The sequence below is a fragment of the Catharus ustulatus genome, chromosome 1, assembly GCF_009819885.2.
Source record: "Catharus ustulatus isolate bCatUst1 chromosome 1, bCatUst1.pri.v2, whole genome shotgun sequence".
In the NCBI taxonomy this organism is placed as follows: domain Eukaryota; kingdom Metazoa; phylum Chordata; class Aves; order Passeriformes; family Turdidae; genus Catharus; species Catharus ustulatus.
Window position 1 is genome coordinate 149,985,539 of NC_046221.1, and position 14,050 is coordinate 149,999,588.

Sequence of the window (14,050 nt, forward strand, 5' to 3'; positions counted from 1 at the left end):
GCTTTTGGGCTCGATTATGCTTTGGCTTCTGCCACAGTGGGTATTACTGTTCTCATCCTGTTTGCTGCAAAATGAAACCAGAAAGTGTTAGATGGTTGCCAAAGTTGCAGAAAGTGAAATTGAACTTTATTTAGTGAAAGCTTTCCTAAAGAGAAAAAAACCTCTGGCTTCAATTTCAAGATGAAGCAAAGTTACAAGATTAATCCTGGTTTTAAATGGTCAGATTGACTTACTTTTTGCTTACACAGTGGGTGGTGCTTTTGTAATGAACATCTTCCATGTGTACAGGTGGCAATAATTCAGTTTAGTGATGATCCCAGGACAGAATTTAAATTGAATGCATACAAAACAAAAGAGACTCTTCTTGAAGCTATTCAGCAAATAGCCTACAAAGGAGGAAATACAAAAACAGGTGAGAAAAGTTGTGATTTTAATGCATGTTTTTTCCCTGCTTCTCTAAGCAGTATTTTCCATTTGTTAAGTGGTTCAATTAATTACTGCAAAACCCGTGATAACATGCTATCTTCACACTGGAGATGAAAGGTTGGGCTCTGAAATTAGAAAGTCTTTGTAATCTGTAGTTCACACACTTCAGCCCCTACTGTTGCATATTCACCCTGCTGACCAACAGTGATAACAGGATTGGGGAAGGCAGGGAGAGGGGCAGGAGGGCAAAAGCAAATTAATTTTGGGGTAGTGGAAGGTGGAATGGGGAGTAATATGAAATCAGCTTGGCAAGTGAGCAGAAAAGTGAGAAAGGAGAGAGGATGGGAGGGAGCTTGCAGAGCATGTAGAAAACTGGAGAGTGGAGGGTCTGTTTGTTTGTAAGCCAAGACAGTTAAGCCTCTGTGGGAAGTTTAAGATTGGGAGAGGAAAGATGACTGGTAAGGTTGGCTTTTAATTAATCCCTTAAGATAGCTTTCTGGTATAAAGAAATTATAGATGAGGGTGTAAAGGGTTAAAATCTGGTTTAGCTGGAAACCATATTTTATTATTTTCAGACTGCACAGAAATTTCTTTCAGCTGTTGCATTGCATCCATTTTCAGCATTGTCAAAATAATTTTCCATTTACTACAATGACATTCTCAGTTTTTAATGTAAATAGTGCCCAACAATCCAGAAATGGAAAGATTTGTTATCTCTAACTCAGCCAACAGCTACATACCACACAGTGCTCACTCACTGCCCACCCTTAGCCTTGGTGGGATGGGAAGGAGAATCAGAAAAGGGTAAAGCCTGTGGGCTGAGACAACAACTTCATGTTTGAAATAGTTAAATACAATGATAATAATCGTAATTAAAAGGAGTATAACAAATAGAGGGAGAGAAACCCCAAGAAAAACAGATGATGCTCAGTACAGTTGCTCACCACCCCTGACTGATGCCCAGCCCATTCTGGAGCAGGGATTGGCTCCCCTGGCCAACTCTCCCAGTTTATACACTGGGCAGGATGTTCCATGGTACTGAGTATCCCTTTAGCCAGTTTGGGTCAGCTGTCCTGTGCACACTCTCCTCCAGTCTTCTTGTGCAGCTGCTCAAGGGCAGAGAGTGAGACACTGAAAGGACCTTGACTCAGGGTAAGCACAGCTTAGCAACAACCAAAACATCATTATCAACATTAGCCTCGTAGGGAGTCCAAAATTTAGCACTCTACCAGCAATAAAGAAGAAAATGGAGTCTATCCCATCTGAATCCAGGACACCCACACAAATCATGTTCACAAGCTTGACCTTCTGGATTGAAAAATGGGTGGCTGAAGCCATCAGAACTTGAAACTTTACAGTCAAAATCAAACTTTTCTAAACCTTGATTTTAATAACTACAGAATGATCTAATTGACAGACTACTCAGGACACAACAGATTTCTTGTTATATATATGTCTAAAATGTGATATGAGAAACCAACAGAAACTGGATTTATCTCACAATCAATGTCAATTTTTGTGTTACAGGAAAAGCCATTAAACATGCACGAGAAAACTTATTTACAGGAGTGGCAGGCATGAGAAGGGGCATTCCAAAGGTTTTGGTTGTCATTACTGATGGGCGATCACAGGATGATGTGAACAAAGTCTCCAGAGAAATGCAACTAGATGGTAAAATGTGTGGTTTTAAAAAAACAATTCACATGCTCTTTTTTTTTTCTCATTAATTGCATCTGCATAAGCGTGGACATGAGGTATGGATAGCTTTTGCTCCAGATTTTCAGTTTTAAAGAAAACACCAATTGCTGAGAAACACAGAATATCACTAGGATATGATTAGATTCTGGATATTTTTGGTGATTAATGGAATTATTTTTCATTTTGGCAGCAGTGCTAAAATCAGGTAGTAGTCAACGGAATTGTTCCCAGAATGAAGAAGTTGGGGAATATGATCCTAAGAGTCTGGATTGTCATCTATAAAATGTAGTCTTGTGGTTATGAGCAAATTGAACTATTCTGTTTTCTACTCAAGACGTCCATTGAAAATTCTTATACTGTTTCTGACCTGCTCTCATGTTACACTAATTACCTCTAGGAATTTTTTTAAAGCTTCAATTGTAGAGCCTTAAGCAACCACACCGTGTTGTGAGTCGAAGTGTAAGAACTGGATTAATTGTTGTAGAAGTTTGTATCAAAACCCAAAGGGCATAGTATGCCACCTGGAACAAAACTAAAGGATGGAAGAAAAAAGTTATCTTCCTTTTAATGTGAGGTGACCTAAGGAGAAATTACATTTGTGCCTTTTATTATCTTTTAGCTTTGACAGCTATGAAGTTCCCAGTGTATTTCACTGATTTCTGAAACCAAGTGTAATTGTCCAGCTTGGCTACCTCCTTGTTTTGTTGCTAGTGCAGGGGCTTCATAAATAAAGCAGATGACAAAATAGTGGGCTTGCATAACCGGTTTTAAGTAGCAGTCAAGAAAACCTTGTATTTGTGAGTAAGTTGGAGTTTGTGTCCAAGTTGAACAAAAAATGTTCATCTCTCAGGTAAGTCTTGCAGTTGCATTATTAGCTCCTGGATGGGAATGACCTCCAGAGAAGGTGGCACTTTGTGAGGGTTCGGTTGTTGGGATGTGGCACACGACTTCCCCTCTCCCATTTCCTCTGGAGTGGGAGGGGCAGTGAGGCTGCAGATAGGTTGGGGCAGGTATTGATGGGTGTCTGTGATGGAGGCTGGCATGAAGAGCTGTTGATCTTAGGTGAGACATGGAGACATTGCTATAATGTATTAAGTCAAAGTTTCATTACACTAAAAGCTCTGCAGAAAGTGATGAATGCCCCTGGTCCTCCTTCACGTTTAAAAATAATGTTGCTTGACTGGTATAAATTCGTGACTGAGCCATGCTAGAACAGTATATCCATTAACTATATTCAGCCTGATATAGAGAGGGTTTTCCTTCATCTCTTATGGAAAAGAAAATGTTGAAAAACTTAATGGCTCTTTTTTTGCTCCTGAAACATCTAGAATACATATTCCATTTTATTTAAATCTTCTAAGTCAGGCTCAAAATTTGAAAAATACTCATGCTAAATATATAGAACAGATTCAACCAGTGCAGTTAAATTGCTGATGAAATGCGAATGCATTTATTTCAGTGTTCACTCATGAAACAGCTTGGGCTTGAAATCATATATATACTAACAGGTAGCCCAGAAAAAAAATCTCTAAAAGACCTAGAGGAAATTAAATTTTCTACTTTGTATTTATTCTGTACTTGATACATGGATATTTTTGTGTAATGCAGTATAGCATTAAATTAGAAAAGCATTTAAACATATGCGAAAACTTGAAACTACCGAGTAGCTATATATCTTGAAAAAACACTTAAGGTTTAACTTTAAATAACTAATTAAGCATAAATAGCCAGAAGAAATATTTCACAGAGAATGTTTTATTTTATATTACGTAAGTGAATTTTCTCATGCTGTAGGATAATAATAAAATGTCCGTGTTTAATCAGGAAAGGAGTCAGTGCAATTACACTTGTGTTCATACTGTATTTCCACTCTCAAAATCAATGACTCACAGAAGTGTTCTTTTTTGTTCTACAGGTTTTACATTTTTTGCTATTGGAGTGGCTGATGCTGACTACTCAGAGTTAGTTAATATTGGCAGCAAGCCCAGTGAAAGACATGTCTTCTTCGTGGATGACTTTGATGCCTTTACAAAGATTGAAGATGAGCTGATCACTTTTGTTTGTGAAACTGCATCAGCAAGTTAGCCATTTTGATTTATGTTTGTTTCTAAAATAGCTGCTAAATACTGGGGAGATTGCAACTGTTAATTTTCTAATAAGAAATAGTATTGATCTTTTTAATATTATTTACTGCTAGCATTATAATTCTAATTTTATTTCCACAGAAGATAAGGAAATGAAGGTCTTCAAAATAATTAATGATTGTTTCTATAAAGCCAGAATACAGCCTTTGGTTGTCAAAAACTCATTTCAGATGTTTTTGACATTTCAGAATCATAGAAATTAATTATATTTTATTTTCTAGGCTACTTTAACCATCTGTAAGACTACTGCTAGCTACATTTATTCTTACTCAGGTCACACGGTAATTTATTAATAGATATCTAGCCATTAATGTTTGTATTATGAGAGAAAGTAGCCTAAACAAAAGCATAAAACACACTCAAATTCTGAAATCTGTGAGAAAGCCACACTTCTATCTCTTTATGAAAATTAAGGAATAGACATTCCAGAGCAACACTTAATGATTATTGGTAATTTGTATGGTTTTGGGTATGTGGTCACAATGTATTTCCTTGTGTATAGGCCAGGAAGCAGGCACTGTGTCTTAAATATGTCTTCTTTTCTTTTTCAGCCTGCCCACTGGTAGTTAAAGATGGCAATAATTTTGCAGGTACAGTATTTTTGTCTTCATTTTTGTTTCTGATTTATGGAATCATTTTCATTATATTATTTTCACAGTATTAGGCAATACATTTCCCTTTGTGCTAACAGGCAATGAAACTCTTAGATACAATTGGTGTTGTCTTTGTTTTGTATCCTCTAATGCAGTATTAATTTAAATTAATAAAATACACCTTTTGATATCTTCCAGGATTTAAAATGATGGAAATGTTTGGTTTGGTTGAAAAGGAGTTTTCAGATGTGGAAGGGGTTTCCATGGAACCTGGTACATTTAATGTTTTCCCATGTTACAGACTGCACAAGGATGCTCTGGTATCCCAGCCTACCAAGTATGTATTCACATATAAATACTCAAAAAATACGTGAAGATAATTTTCTAGTGCAGGCAATTATTCATTTTGGAGACCAGTATTTTTAAGTCAGAAGAGCAGAGGTGCTAGTGTATATCTGTGATATACTGATCAATAGGAAAACTGTTTGGTGCTCTGACACTTCAATCAGTTCAATTCAAAAATAACAGTTGTAGGTAAAAGTAGGTCAGCCCACTGGCTCTTTTGGTTTTCCCATGAGCCTGTGTCTGTGTAACACCTGGCAGTTTCAAGAGGTCTATGTCTGGGCAGATTCCAGACTGCAGCACTTTGTGAAGGGTGCCTCTGGAATGCAGGTTGAAGTCTCAGAGAGCTCAGCCTGTCCTTGAAGCAAGGGTCAGAATGAGAACCTGTTCAGCTGTCCTCAATCACTTTTACTGCAGTCTATGTCCAGCCATTGGTTACAAAAGAAGATTAATCCACTCATGTTGAAATGAGTCTGTGTGAACCCTACCCAGTACCTTCCTGGGAGGCAGGACATCTTTCAGTCACTAGGACTGTATCTTGGGAGGGTCATGCAGGAGGCCATGAGGAATCCCCTGACTGAATGTTTACAGTCATTCCTCAGAGAGGAAGTGATGGAAACCCTGTCTCTTGTATTTTGTGTTGGGTTCTGCTCCGTCCAGACCCCCATTTCGTATTAAGTGACACCAGAGAGAAGCAGTGGCTCTGATGGATTACGTGTGGGAAGGTGTGATAAAAATATTCTTTAGCTAAGACAAATACAAAAGAAAAACAGTGGGAAATTGGTGGTTTACATTAGATATCATCAGTGAGTGATTATCCTGTTGTGTCCCAGTTGGATCTGTACTTCTTGGTGCTGTTTCACACTCTCCTTGTTATGTTTCCTCCTGGGCCTCGATGGACTCAGATGTCGAGGGATTAACATTTCTCACTTCTTTTTCCCTTTCTGCTTCTTTCTAATTTGATCTTGTGCCTTTATATGCTATTCTCTAGCTTCCACCCCAGCCCAGTCTTACTGCTTCATTAGGCTTTCACTCCTTTTTATGGTTCAGAGAACAACTTTCTCTGCACGATCCACAGGTACGTCTGAAAAATACCACTTGGCTTTGTCACCTCATCTGTGTACTGAATGCCATTAGTTTGATTCTCCTTTTTGAGCTCTGTATCCCCAAACCTTGTGTTTAACCCACTCTGCTTATTGAATTTTATTTCATTCTTGTACAGTGGACAGACTGTAAAGGCTTTTTTCTTTTACCTATTGAGTTCCCTCTCTTTCTCTATGGGAAATGGGTGGTGTAACATCACATTTGATCATCTACTGACACTGTGCAGAATATGTTGATGATATATCATGTTAATTCTCTTTTCAGCATGATTCATATCTATACTTCTTTTATGTGCCACAAATGCCTAAGAAGGGAATGGGTTGTATTTGGGGAAAATAAATTGTTTTAATAACTCTTGAGACTTCTTTCAGATCCCCTTACTCTAGTTTTAAGGAATCAGACTAATTAACATTTAACATACAGTCGTCTCAGACACTTTCCAAATGTTTCACTTTGGAGTTTTACATCAAAAGTTTAATTTAAATTTAAAGTAAGGAATAATGAATTTTTGAAAATTACATAAAATAAAGTACTACTTATATATCATAAATTTCTTCTCTCTTCTGTATAAATTCTAGGAAACTATTGTATTTCAGTATGTGATCTGTTCTGACCTCACTTTCTTTTGTTTTGGCTTTGAAATGTATAGACTCTATTATTTGTATTTTATAAAGCTTCCTATAACAGTCTGTCACTCCTAATTTTAATCCATTTATAATGGTTTAATGACAAAGGACATGTGTTTTGAGACTGGTCTTTCAAGCAATTTCCATTTCCATTGTCTCCTAAATCAGACAATTTCAAAGGTCTTGAGAGTGGTTATTGTTGTTTAAAAGCTTTAAATTTAATTAATTTCAACTTTATTTCCAACTGACCTCTGATTTGATCTTGAAATTAAAAAAAGAAGTTAAATTTTAAGGTCAATTTTGTAAATCTCAAGGGAAACAATAACTTCTACTTTCTTCATAAGCATTCTTTTAGAGTTATCAAATTGAGTAGATTTTATACCACTAATATCGCTTCTCAGTCTTGAAATTAATAGAGTAATAAAAAGGATGTCAAGTAAAATTCTGATGAGTAAATCACCATATTCAATGTTCTTCCAGTTCCAAAGACATTATTTCTCTTACAGGTATTTGCATCCTGAAGGTCTCCCGTCTGATTACACCATCACGTTTCTCTTTCGGATACTCCCGGACACACCTCAGGAGCCATTTGCTCTGTGGGAGATTTTAAATGAAGCATATGAACCACTGGTTGGAGTTATTTTAGATAGTATGTGTTTTGTGTTTTATCAGTGATTTTAGCTGTAGATATTATTAATTCTGTGTCTAGTTTTATTATTACCAATGTTTCAATCTGCGACCAGGACAACCACCTGAATCTGGCAGGGGGTAACCGCTAATGCAGGTTTTTTAGGTTCAGTTTAACTGAATTTAATTTGGAGTTAGAATCAAATTTGAGTTAACTGCTTTAGACTGGATTCCAAGGATCTATACTAGATGCAATTTGATGTGAGGTACACATCTGCTTTTAAAATTTCCACTGCTTTGAATCTGATTCCTATTGAATGTGTCTTGCTATAAGCCATTGGTCCTGGGAGCACATGTAGAAGAAAAGCAGTCTGGTGAAAAAGTTAGAACCACAGATGAACTCCTGATGGCTCTTCATTTCTGCATGGTTTTACTTTATCAATTGTGAAACAGGGATTAGAATTTACAAGGTTTTACTGTTGAGAAGATGAAGCTACTGTGATATCTGTTCTTCATAGCTGCCAGTTTATCACCTTGAAATAGGTGGGAATTAGGCATTTAGATGGCTTGAGGAAGAGCTTTTCTTGTCCAGCTCCCACAGATACCTAATAGGAGAGTAGAACTGGGTAGACATGGATGAGGTAGACTCAGAACTGCTGGTCCATCCTTCCTGTCAGACCAGGAAAGAACATTTCTCTGATACAAGCTGTTACTTCCAGGTCAGTATGGTGTTTAGGAATGTGTTTTACTAACATTTGAGTTGTCATCTTTGGTCTACTTTGTTAAACACAAATCGACTCTTTCAAATATTGTATCAGGACTTTAACACAGAGCCCTTAATTTTTATCTCACACAGATGGTGGAAAAACTCTGACTTTCTTTAACTATGACTACAAAGGAGATTTTCAAACTGTAACTTTTGAAGGTCCAGAAATAAGGAAGATATTTTATGGGAGTTTTCATAAGGTTAGTAATGACAGTAGGGAAAAAAAGCACTCTGAATTAAAGCTTGTGAGTTTTCATGTTTTAAAATCATGTTTTATGAGGTCAATTACTGCCAAAAAAAGTGTATTTTGCATCACCTACTTACTGTCATAAGTCTCTACAGTATTAGATTAACATTAAACAAATCATAGTTTTTATCACGAAGCTGATGTGTTCAGTTTTCATCTCATACGTTTTGCCTGTTTTAGAGTTCATTTAAAAATACATCTCTTGAAAAGTAATTTAGAAACAAATCAGCTTTTCCTTTTTGTTGGCAGTGTCACTCAAAATGTCTAGACAAGAAAATAGTGTTTTCATCAGTTGTAATTTTAAAATATATTTTAAGCGCTATGCCACACTGAACTTTGTTTTGTTGAGAACTTTTGACATTCTTTCTGAAAGCAGGTGAAACAGTGCTGGGATTGTAGCACCTATTTGTTGTAGAAGGTAATTTTGTCATTAACTTTTTTTCCTAGATCTTTCCTAAACAAAACACACAAACAAAAACCTTGAGTGTTTGTTCATGGCAGGACAGTTGTAGCTACTGCTCCCTACTGGGAGTGTCTGCTGCATCAGTGAGAGACAACAGAGTATGATCAAGACAGAAGGAAAGAATTTAGTTGTTGTGCTCTGCTTTGTGTACTGCATTTGATGTAATTTGATTTTTTCAGTGTGAAAACTTCACTATGACAGCTTTTGCTGTCAATGTATAATTTACAAACCAAATTTTGCTGCTTGGTTCTGGCTTTTGCAAGTGGCTGGCTATAATAGCTGTAATAGTGAAAATCCAATGCTCTATGCAAGGAATGACCACATAAATCAAGGGTTCTATGAGATCTGAGTGGTATATGAACACTGTGAACATCTTCTGTTGGGACAAAATATTTACTTATTGAATAAATTATGTAATTTGCAAATTTCTTTGCAGATGTTCCAGAAGTAGAAAAATAAACTAAATTCATTAAACAGATTACAACCATAGAATAATTCAGGTTGGAAAGGACCTCTAGAGGTCATCTAGGTTATTTGCTTTGGAGTGTTTGAGTTTCATTAGCAAACGTGGAGTTAGGAGCTCATTTCAAAAAATGTCCCCCTTTTCCCAGGGAAAGAACACATATCCCATATGCTCCTTTGTATGTTAAAGCATCTTCTCTTTTGCTTAGTTGCATGTTGTCATCAGCAAGACCACGGCCAAGATAATTATTGACTGCAAGGAAGTGGGTGAGAAGACCATTAATGCAGCAGGGAATATTAGTTCTGATGGCATAGAAGTGCTGGGGAGGATGGTGAGATCCAGGGGACCAAGAGACAATTCTGCACCAGTGAGTGGAACAGTAATAACTTTTTCTAACATTATAAATATCCTGACAAACAACTGTTTGGGAACTTTCCAGTTACTTTTATCTTGAAGCCAAGTGAATTCATGTTTTAAAAGGTAGAGTCTCAGTATTTCAGAAATTTTCCAAAAGCCTGCAGTAGTTGTCAACTTGGCAAAATCGATTTTTTATTTTAATAAACAGAATCATAAGATTGTCATTGTTGAAATTTTATTCTCAAAAACATATGTAAACACAATTGATACATTCAGATATGATTTATGTTCCAAATTTAATTACATAGAGTAATACAATGTATAGCTCCTTGACTGGAGTTATTTAAACTTTGGGTTTTTAATTTTTTTGTAATTATTCCCCATATCTGTTATTCCCTCTGATTCTTCGCTTGTTCCTTAATTTATTGTCTGTTCACTAAAAAATTGAACTGGTTTGGCATAGACTGTCCCCAGAAGCTCCCATCTTAGTATATCTAGCTCTTTCATAATATAAGACATTTTCAGTGTGAAAGGTCTCCCCTCTCCCCCAGTTTAAGTGCTCAATCATTCCTCGGAAATTATTCGCTAAAAGTAGTAAATGATTACTCTCTTTGCATGGCAACCAATGAGAGCCTTTCAATTTTGTTTTGTTTGGGGGGTTTTGACTTTTTTGTGCATAATAGTGTTTGCTAATTTTCCTTGAACTTTCTTGACCTGAGAATGGGGTTAGCAGAGAATGTGAACCTTGAACCAAGGATTGATTTGAATAGGAATAAGGTTTCAAATATGTATTTACTTGTTAATATATGAAAATACTCTTGTTTAGTGAAAAATAAGCCCCCAGAATATGTCTCTGTACAAAAAAAAAGAGCTTTTGGGACTCAAACAGATGGATAATAATTATATGAAGCCTGTAAAGACAATTACACAGAGAAACCTTTGTAGTCACATTCCAATAGAAACAGAAAAAGACAGACTTAGGAAATCTTGGAATTAGAGGAGGCTTTGTAAAGAAGTGGAAAGAAATGTGTCTTTTGTTAGGACATAGTAATCTATACAAAAAACTTCAGACTGCCCACTCACTGAAAAATTTGATTTTGTTCAAATGAAGTGTAAAGCTGATGTAAGATTAGAAATGTGCAGATGAAGATAAAAATTCTTTAGTAGTGGTAAACTGTCTTCTAGTATTACTAAATATACTAAATTAGAAACAAATCAAGAAAACACCTAAATACCCACCTCTGTAGTCTCCATCCTGCACAATTTATTTATATTGAGTAGTTATTTGAATAGTCATATTTAAGATGTGAATGAGGTGATTTCCTACTCCAAAATTTGGAGAACATCAAAGGAATCTAGTAGGAGGCAAGATAGAGGTTCTCAGAACCGCTACTAGGTTAGTAGATCTCTTAATTTTAGAGATGCTTATTACATAAAATGAAAGTAAGCAGGCAGCTGCTTTGGAACAAAATTGTGGATGTTTTGTTCTAACTGTATTCATATGAAACTGTTTAACATTCTCAGAATGTTTGTAGTGTATTTTTAAAATAAATCAATACAGAGCAGCCATTAAGTTTTGCCAGACATCTCAATTTTGAGGAAATATAATTGTACCAGAGTTTTCTTTCCCATCACTATATACAGTGTGCAATGGCAAAATGAACAGGCAGAGACAGATAGGTAGATAGATAATCAAAAAGGGGATTAGGCTCAAGGTGTCTAACCTTTTTAACATTCCTGAATGAGTCATCTCAGGATTAGATTATAGCCAGAACAATGAAACCTGGCTGGGGCCTGCAGCAAGTGAGGTTTTCTATTCCTTCAGTGGGATTTAATGAAAATCCTACTTTCAAAACATTATCTACAATTCACAGAACTTCTCTTTATTGATGTTTCCTCCTCTTTGAACTCTAATTTGTTTGCTTGCATGTATTTGTACTATTAATAGTATTGTCTAATATGATCTGTTGAGAAACATTTGCAGAACTGCAGACTGGTTAGATAAGGACTTTTCTACCTTACTGATTCTCCTTGCAGGGCTGGATATTTATGCAGCAAAATCACTATGAATGCAGAGACTTATGAATAAATGTTTAGCTCGCAAAGAAAGCTTTGTTTTAGGGTTTAGCTTGAGTCAGAACAACCCACATAGTGTTTTTAAAAAAGAATACTGAGTCATCTAGCATTTGGTTGGTGAATACAGCATTTCAGAAAATGTCTGTTTGCTCTTTAATTTACACTAACATAGTGTATTGCTATGGATGTCCAGATTGCCTAGTCCAGACAAAATGAGTGCATGTACACGCCTATGCATAAATTTAGTTAGTGCTGTCATCCTGCCATTGTTCAGGATAACAGAATAGCTTGGGATGGACTAGGTTATGGAAAATAATGCCAATACAACTTCTAAACCCCAGGCTTTCTATAGAACCAGCTGTGGGTGCTGCTGCACCCCATTTCTGGGATATCTGATTTGCTTGAGGGCAGTATCATGCAAATGCCCAGGTATTCTGTGTCCCAGAGCAGTGTGTGCCTGCCCTTTCATCTGCTGCTGCACTCAAGCTAGTGAGGCCTCCTGGAGTTAGGAACTTAGGGATATGTGGCAAGGAGGGAGGCATCTAAGTGGCTCCACGTGGAGCCAGCTTCCATTTGACACAGACTTGCTGGACCTAGGGGGGGTCTCCATGGAGCCAAACTGAGAGTCCAAATGCTGCCTTCATGCTGCACTCAACTGTCTGAGGTGTTTTGCATGGTGCCAGCTCATTGTGTCTGCATCTGCAGTACAACAAATCTACAAACCAGCTAATTTGGTGGAAGGCGAGGAGAACAGTATGCCTTTATTTAAAATAAATATTTGAATTTTATAAGAAAAAAAATGAGGCAAAACCAAAGGTGCACATATGTAGTTCATTTTAACAGCTTTAGAAGCAATGCATTTATAAGAAAATTTTAAAATTCATTCCTCTGTTCTGATCTTAAAATAATACCACTGAAAATAATGGGAACAAACCCAGAGTTCTATCTCTAGCAGTTCCTTGAATTTTTTAACATGTGGGGTTAATTTAATAGGATGTTCTTTTCCATACCGCTCTTTATTCAGTATGCACATAAACAAGGCATGGAAAAAGAATAGAAATAGTAACAGAAGAAAGCTTCATCTCTCTAGATCCCTTTGTTCAGTCAAGGCTGTAAAGGAGATAATTGGTTTTACCATTGAGTCGTATTTAGTATATTGTTTCTGAGTATATAGACACCACTATTTTTAGCAAATATGTGTGTTCTTGCAGATTAAATTCTTGTCTAAACCATGTTCCCAGACCTGTGATGGGAATTTTCTTTTCTGCCCAGTGCTGTCACGTGGTGAGCAAGCTTTTCCCCATTCTTAAGCTATCATTGCCTGGGGATAATATGGATAAGAGAGAGCATATTCTAAAGTAAAATTAAACTGGAAAAAATGAGAAATATTATTTGTGGCTCAGCTCCAGTATAAGTAATAGTCTACAGAAGACCTTGTCCCAGATAAAATCTGAACAGCAGACCAGAGGGTTAAGAGGAATTATTCAGAGAAGCTAAACTTTTGCCTGACTCTTGATGTCTATTTTGCTATAGATATTGGAAGACACCATTGGGCAAAGTAAGGAATTTAAGCAAAGAGTGGGGGAAAATTCAACAAATGCATGCAACATTTAACCTTGAACAGCTTTGCTCAATTCATGTAATAGCTGATAGTTCAGATGAGTTGGTTAGACATTTGGTAAAAGCAGTGTATGTACCATTTTGGTACCATTGTGGCTTGCTGCTTAAAGTCAAAAGCCTTTGTCTCATCTGAGTGCTTGAATCAAGTTGACTTTGCTTGCTGATGGCTTCATTTTGCACTGATCATACATCTAACAGTCATATTGTACATCACCCTTGTTTTGAAACAGCTGCAGTTGCAGATGTTCGACATTATTTGTGCTACCTCATGGGCCAATCGAGACAAATGCTGTGAACTTCCTGGCTTGGTAAGAAACCTCTTTCAATACTTGTAGAATTTACCTTAGATTTTCTACTTTGTTGAGACAAATGTTTTATTGGAAATGGATATTTAAGGGTTTTTGAAAAAGCCATTCTCTGCTTGGGTTACTTGTCCTACTGAAAGTCAGTAACATGTATTTTTTTCTAAATCAAGTAGGTGCTTTTGAGTATAGTAAT

The 14,050-nt window shown here is 36.5% G+C and overlaps 1 protein-coding gene across 7 annotated transcripts in view; it reads left to right on the plus strand.

Moving 5' to 3' along the window:
• COL14A1 (collagen type XIV alpha 1 chain) overlaps nucleotides 1-14,050 on the plus strand; it is a 116,747-nt gene that overhangs the window by 71,625 nt on the left and 31,072 nt on the right. For all 7 annotated transcript variants that reach the window (XM_033058251.2, XM_033058270.2, XM_033058286.2 and 4 more), the window contains exons 27-35: nucleotides 289-412; nucleotides 1,954-2,097; nucleotides 4,040-4,204; nucleotides 4,820-4,858; nucleotides 5,060-5,198; nucleotides 7,440-7,582; nucleotides 8,417-8,526; nucleotides 9,708-9,866; nucleotides 13,783-13,860. In XM_033058251.2, the coding sequence (XP_032914142.1) occupies nucleotides 289-412; nucleotides 1,954-2,097; nucleotides 4,040-4,204; nucleotides 4,820-4,858; nucleotides 5,060-5,198; nucleotides 7,440-7,582; nucleotides 8,417-8,526; nucleotides 9,708-9,866; nucleotides 13,783-13,860 (1,101 nt within the window). The remainder of the gene's footprint in view (nucleotides 1-288; nucleotides 413-1,953; nucleotides 2,098-4,039; nucleotides 4,205-4,819; nucleotides 4,859-5,059; nucleotides 5,199-7,439; nucleotides 7,583-8,416; nucleotides 8,527-9,707; nucleotides 9,867-13,782; nucleotides 13,861-14,050) is intronic.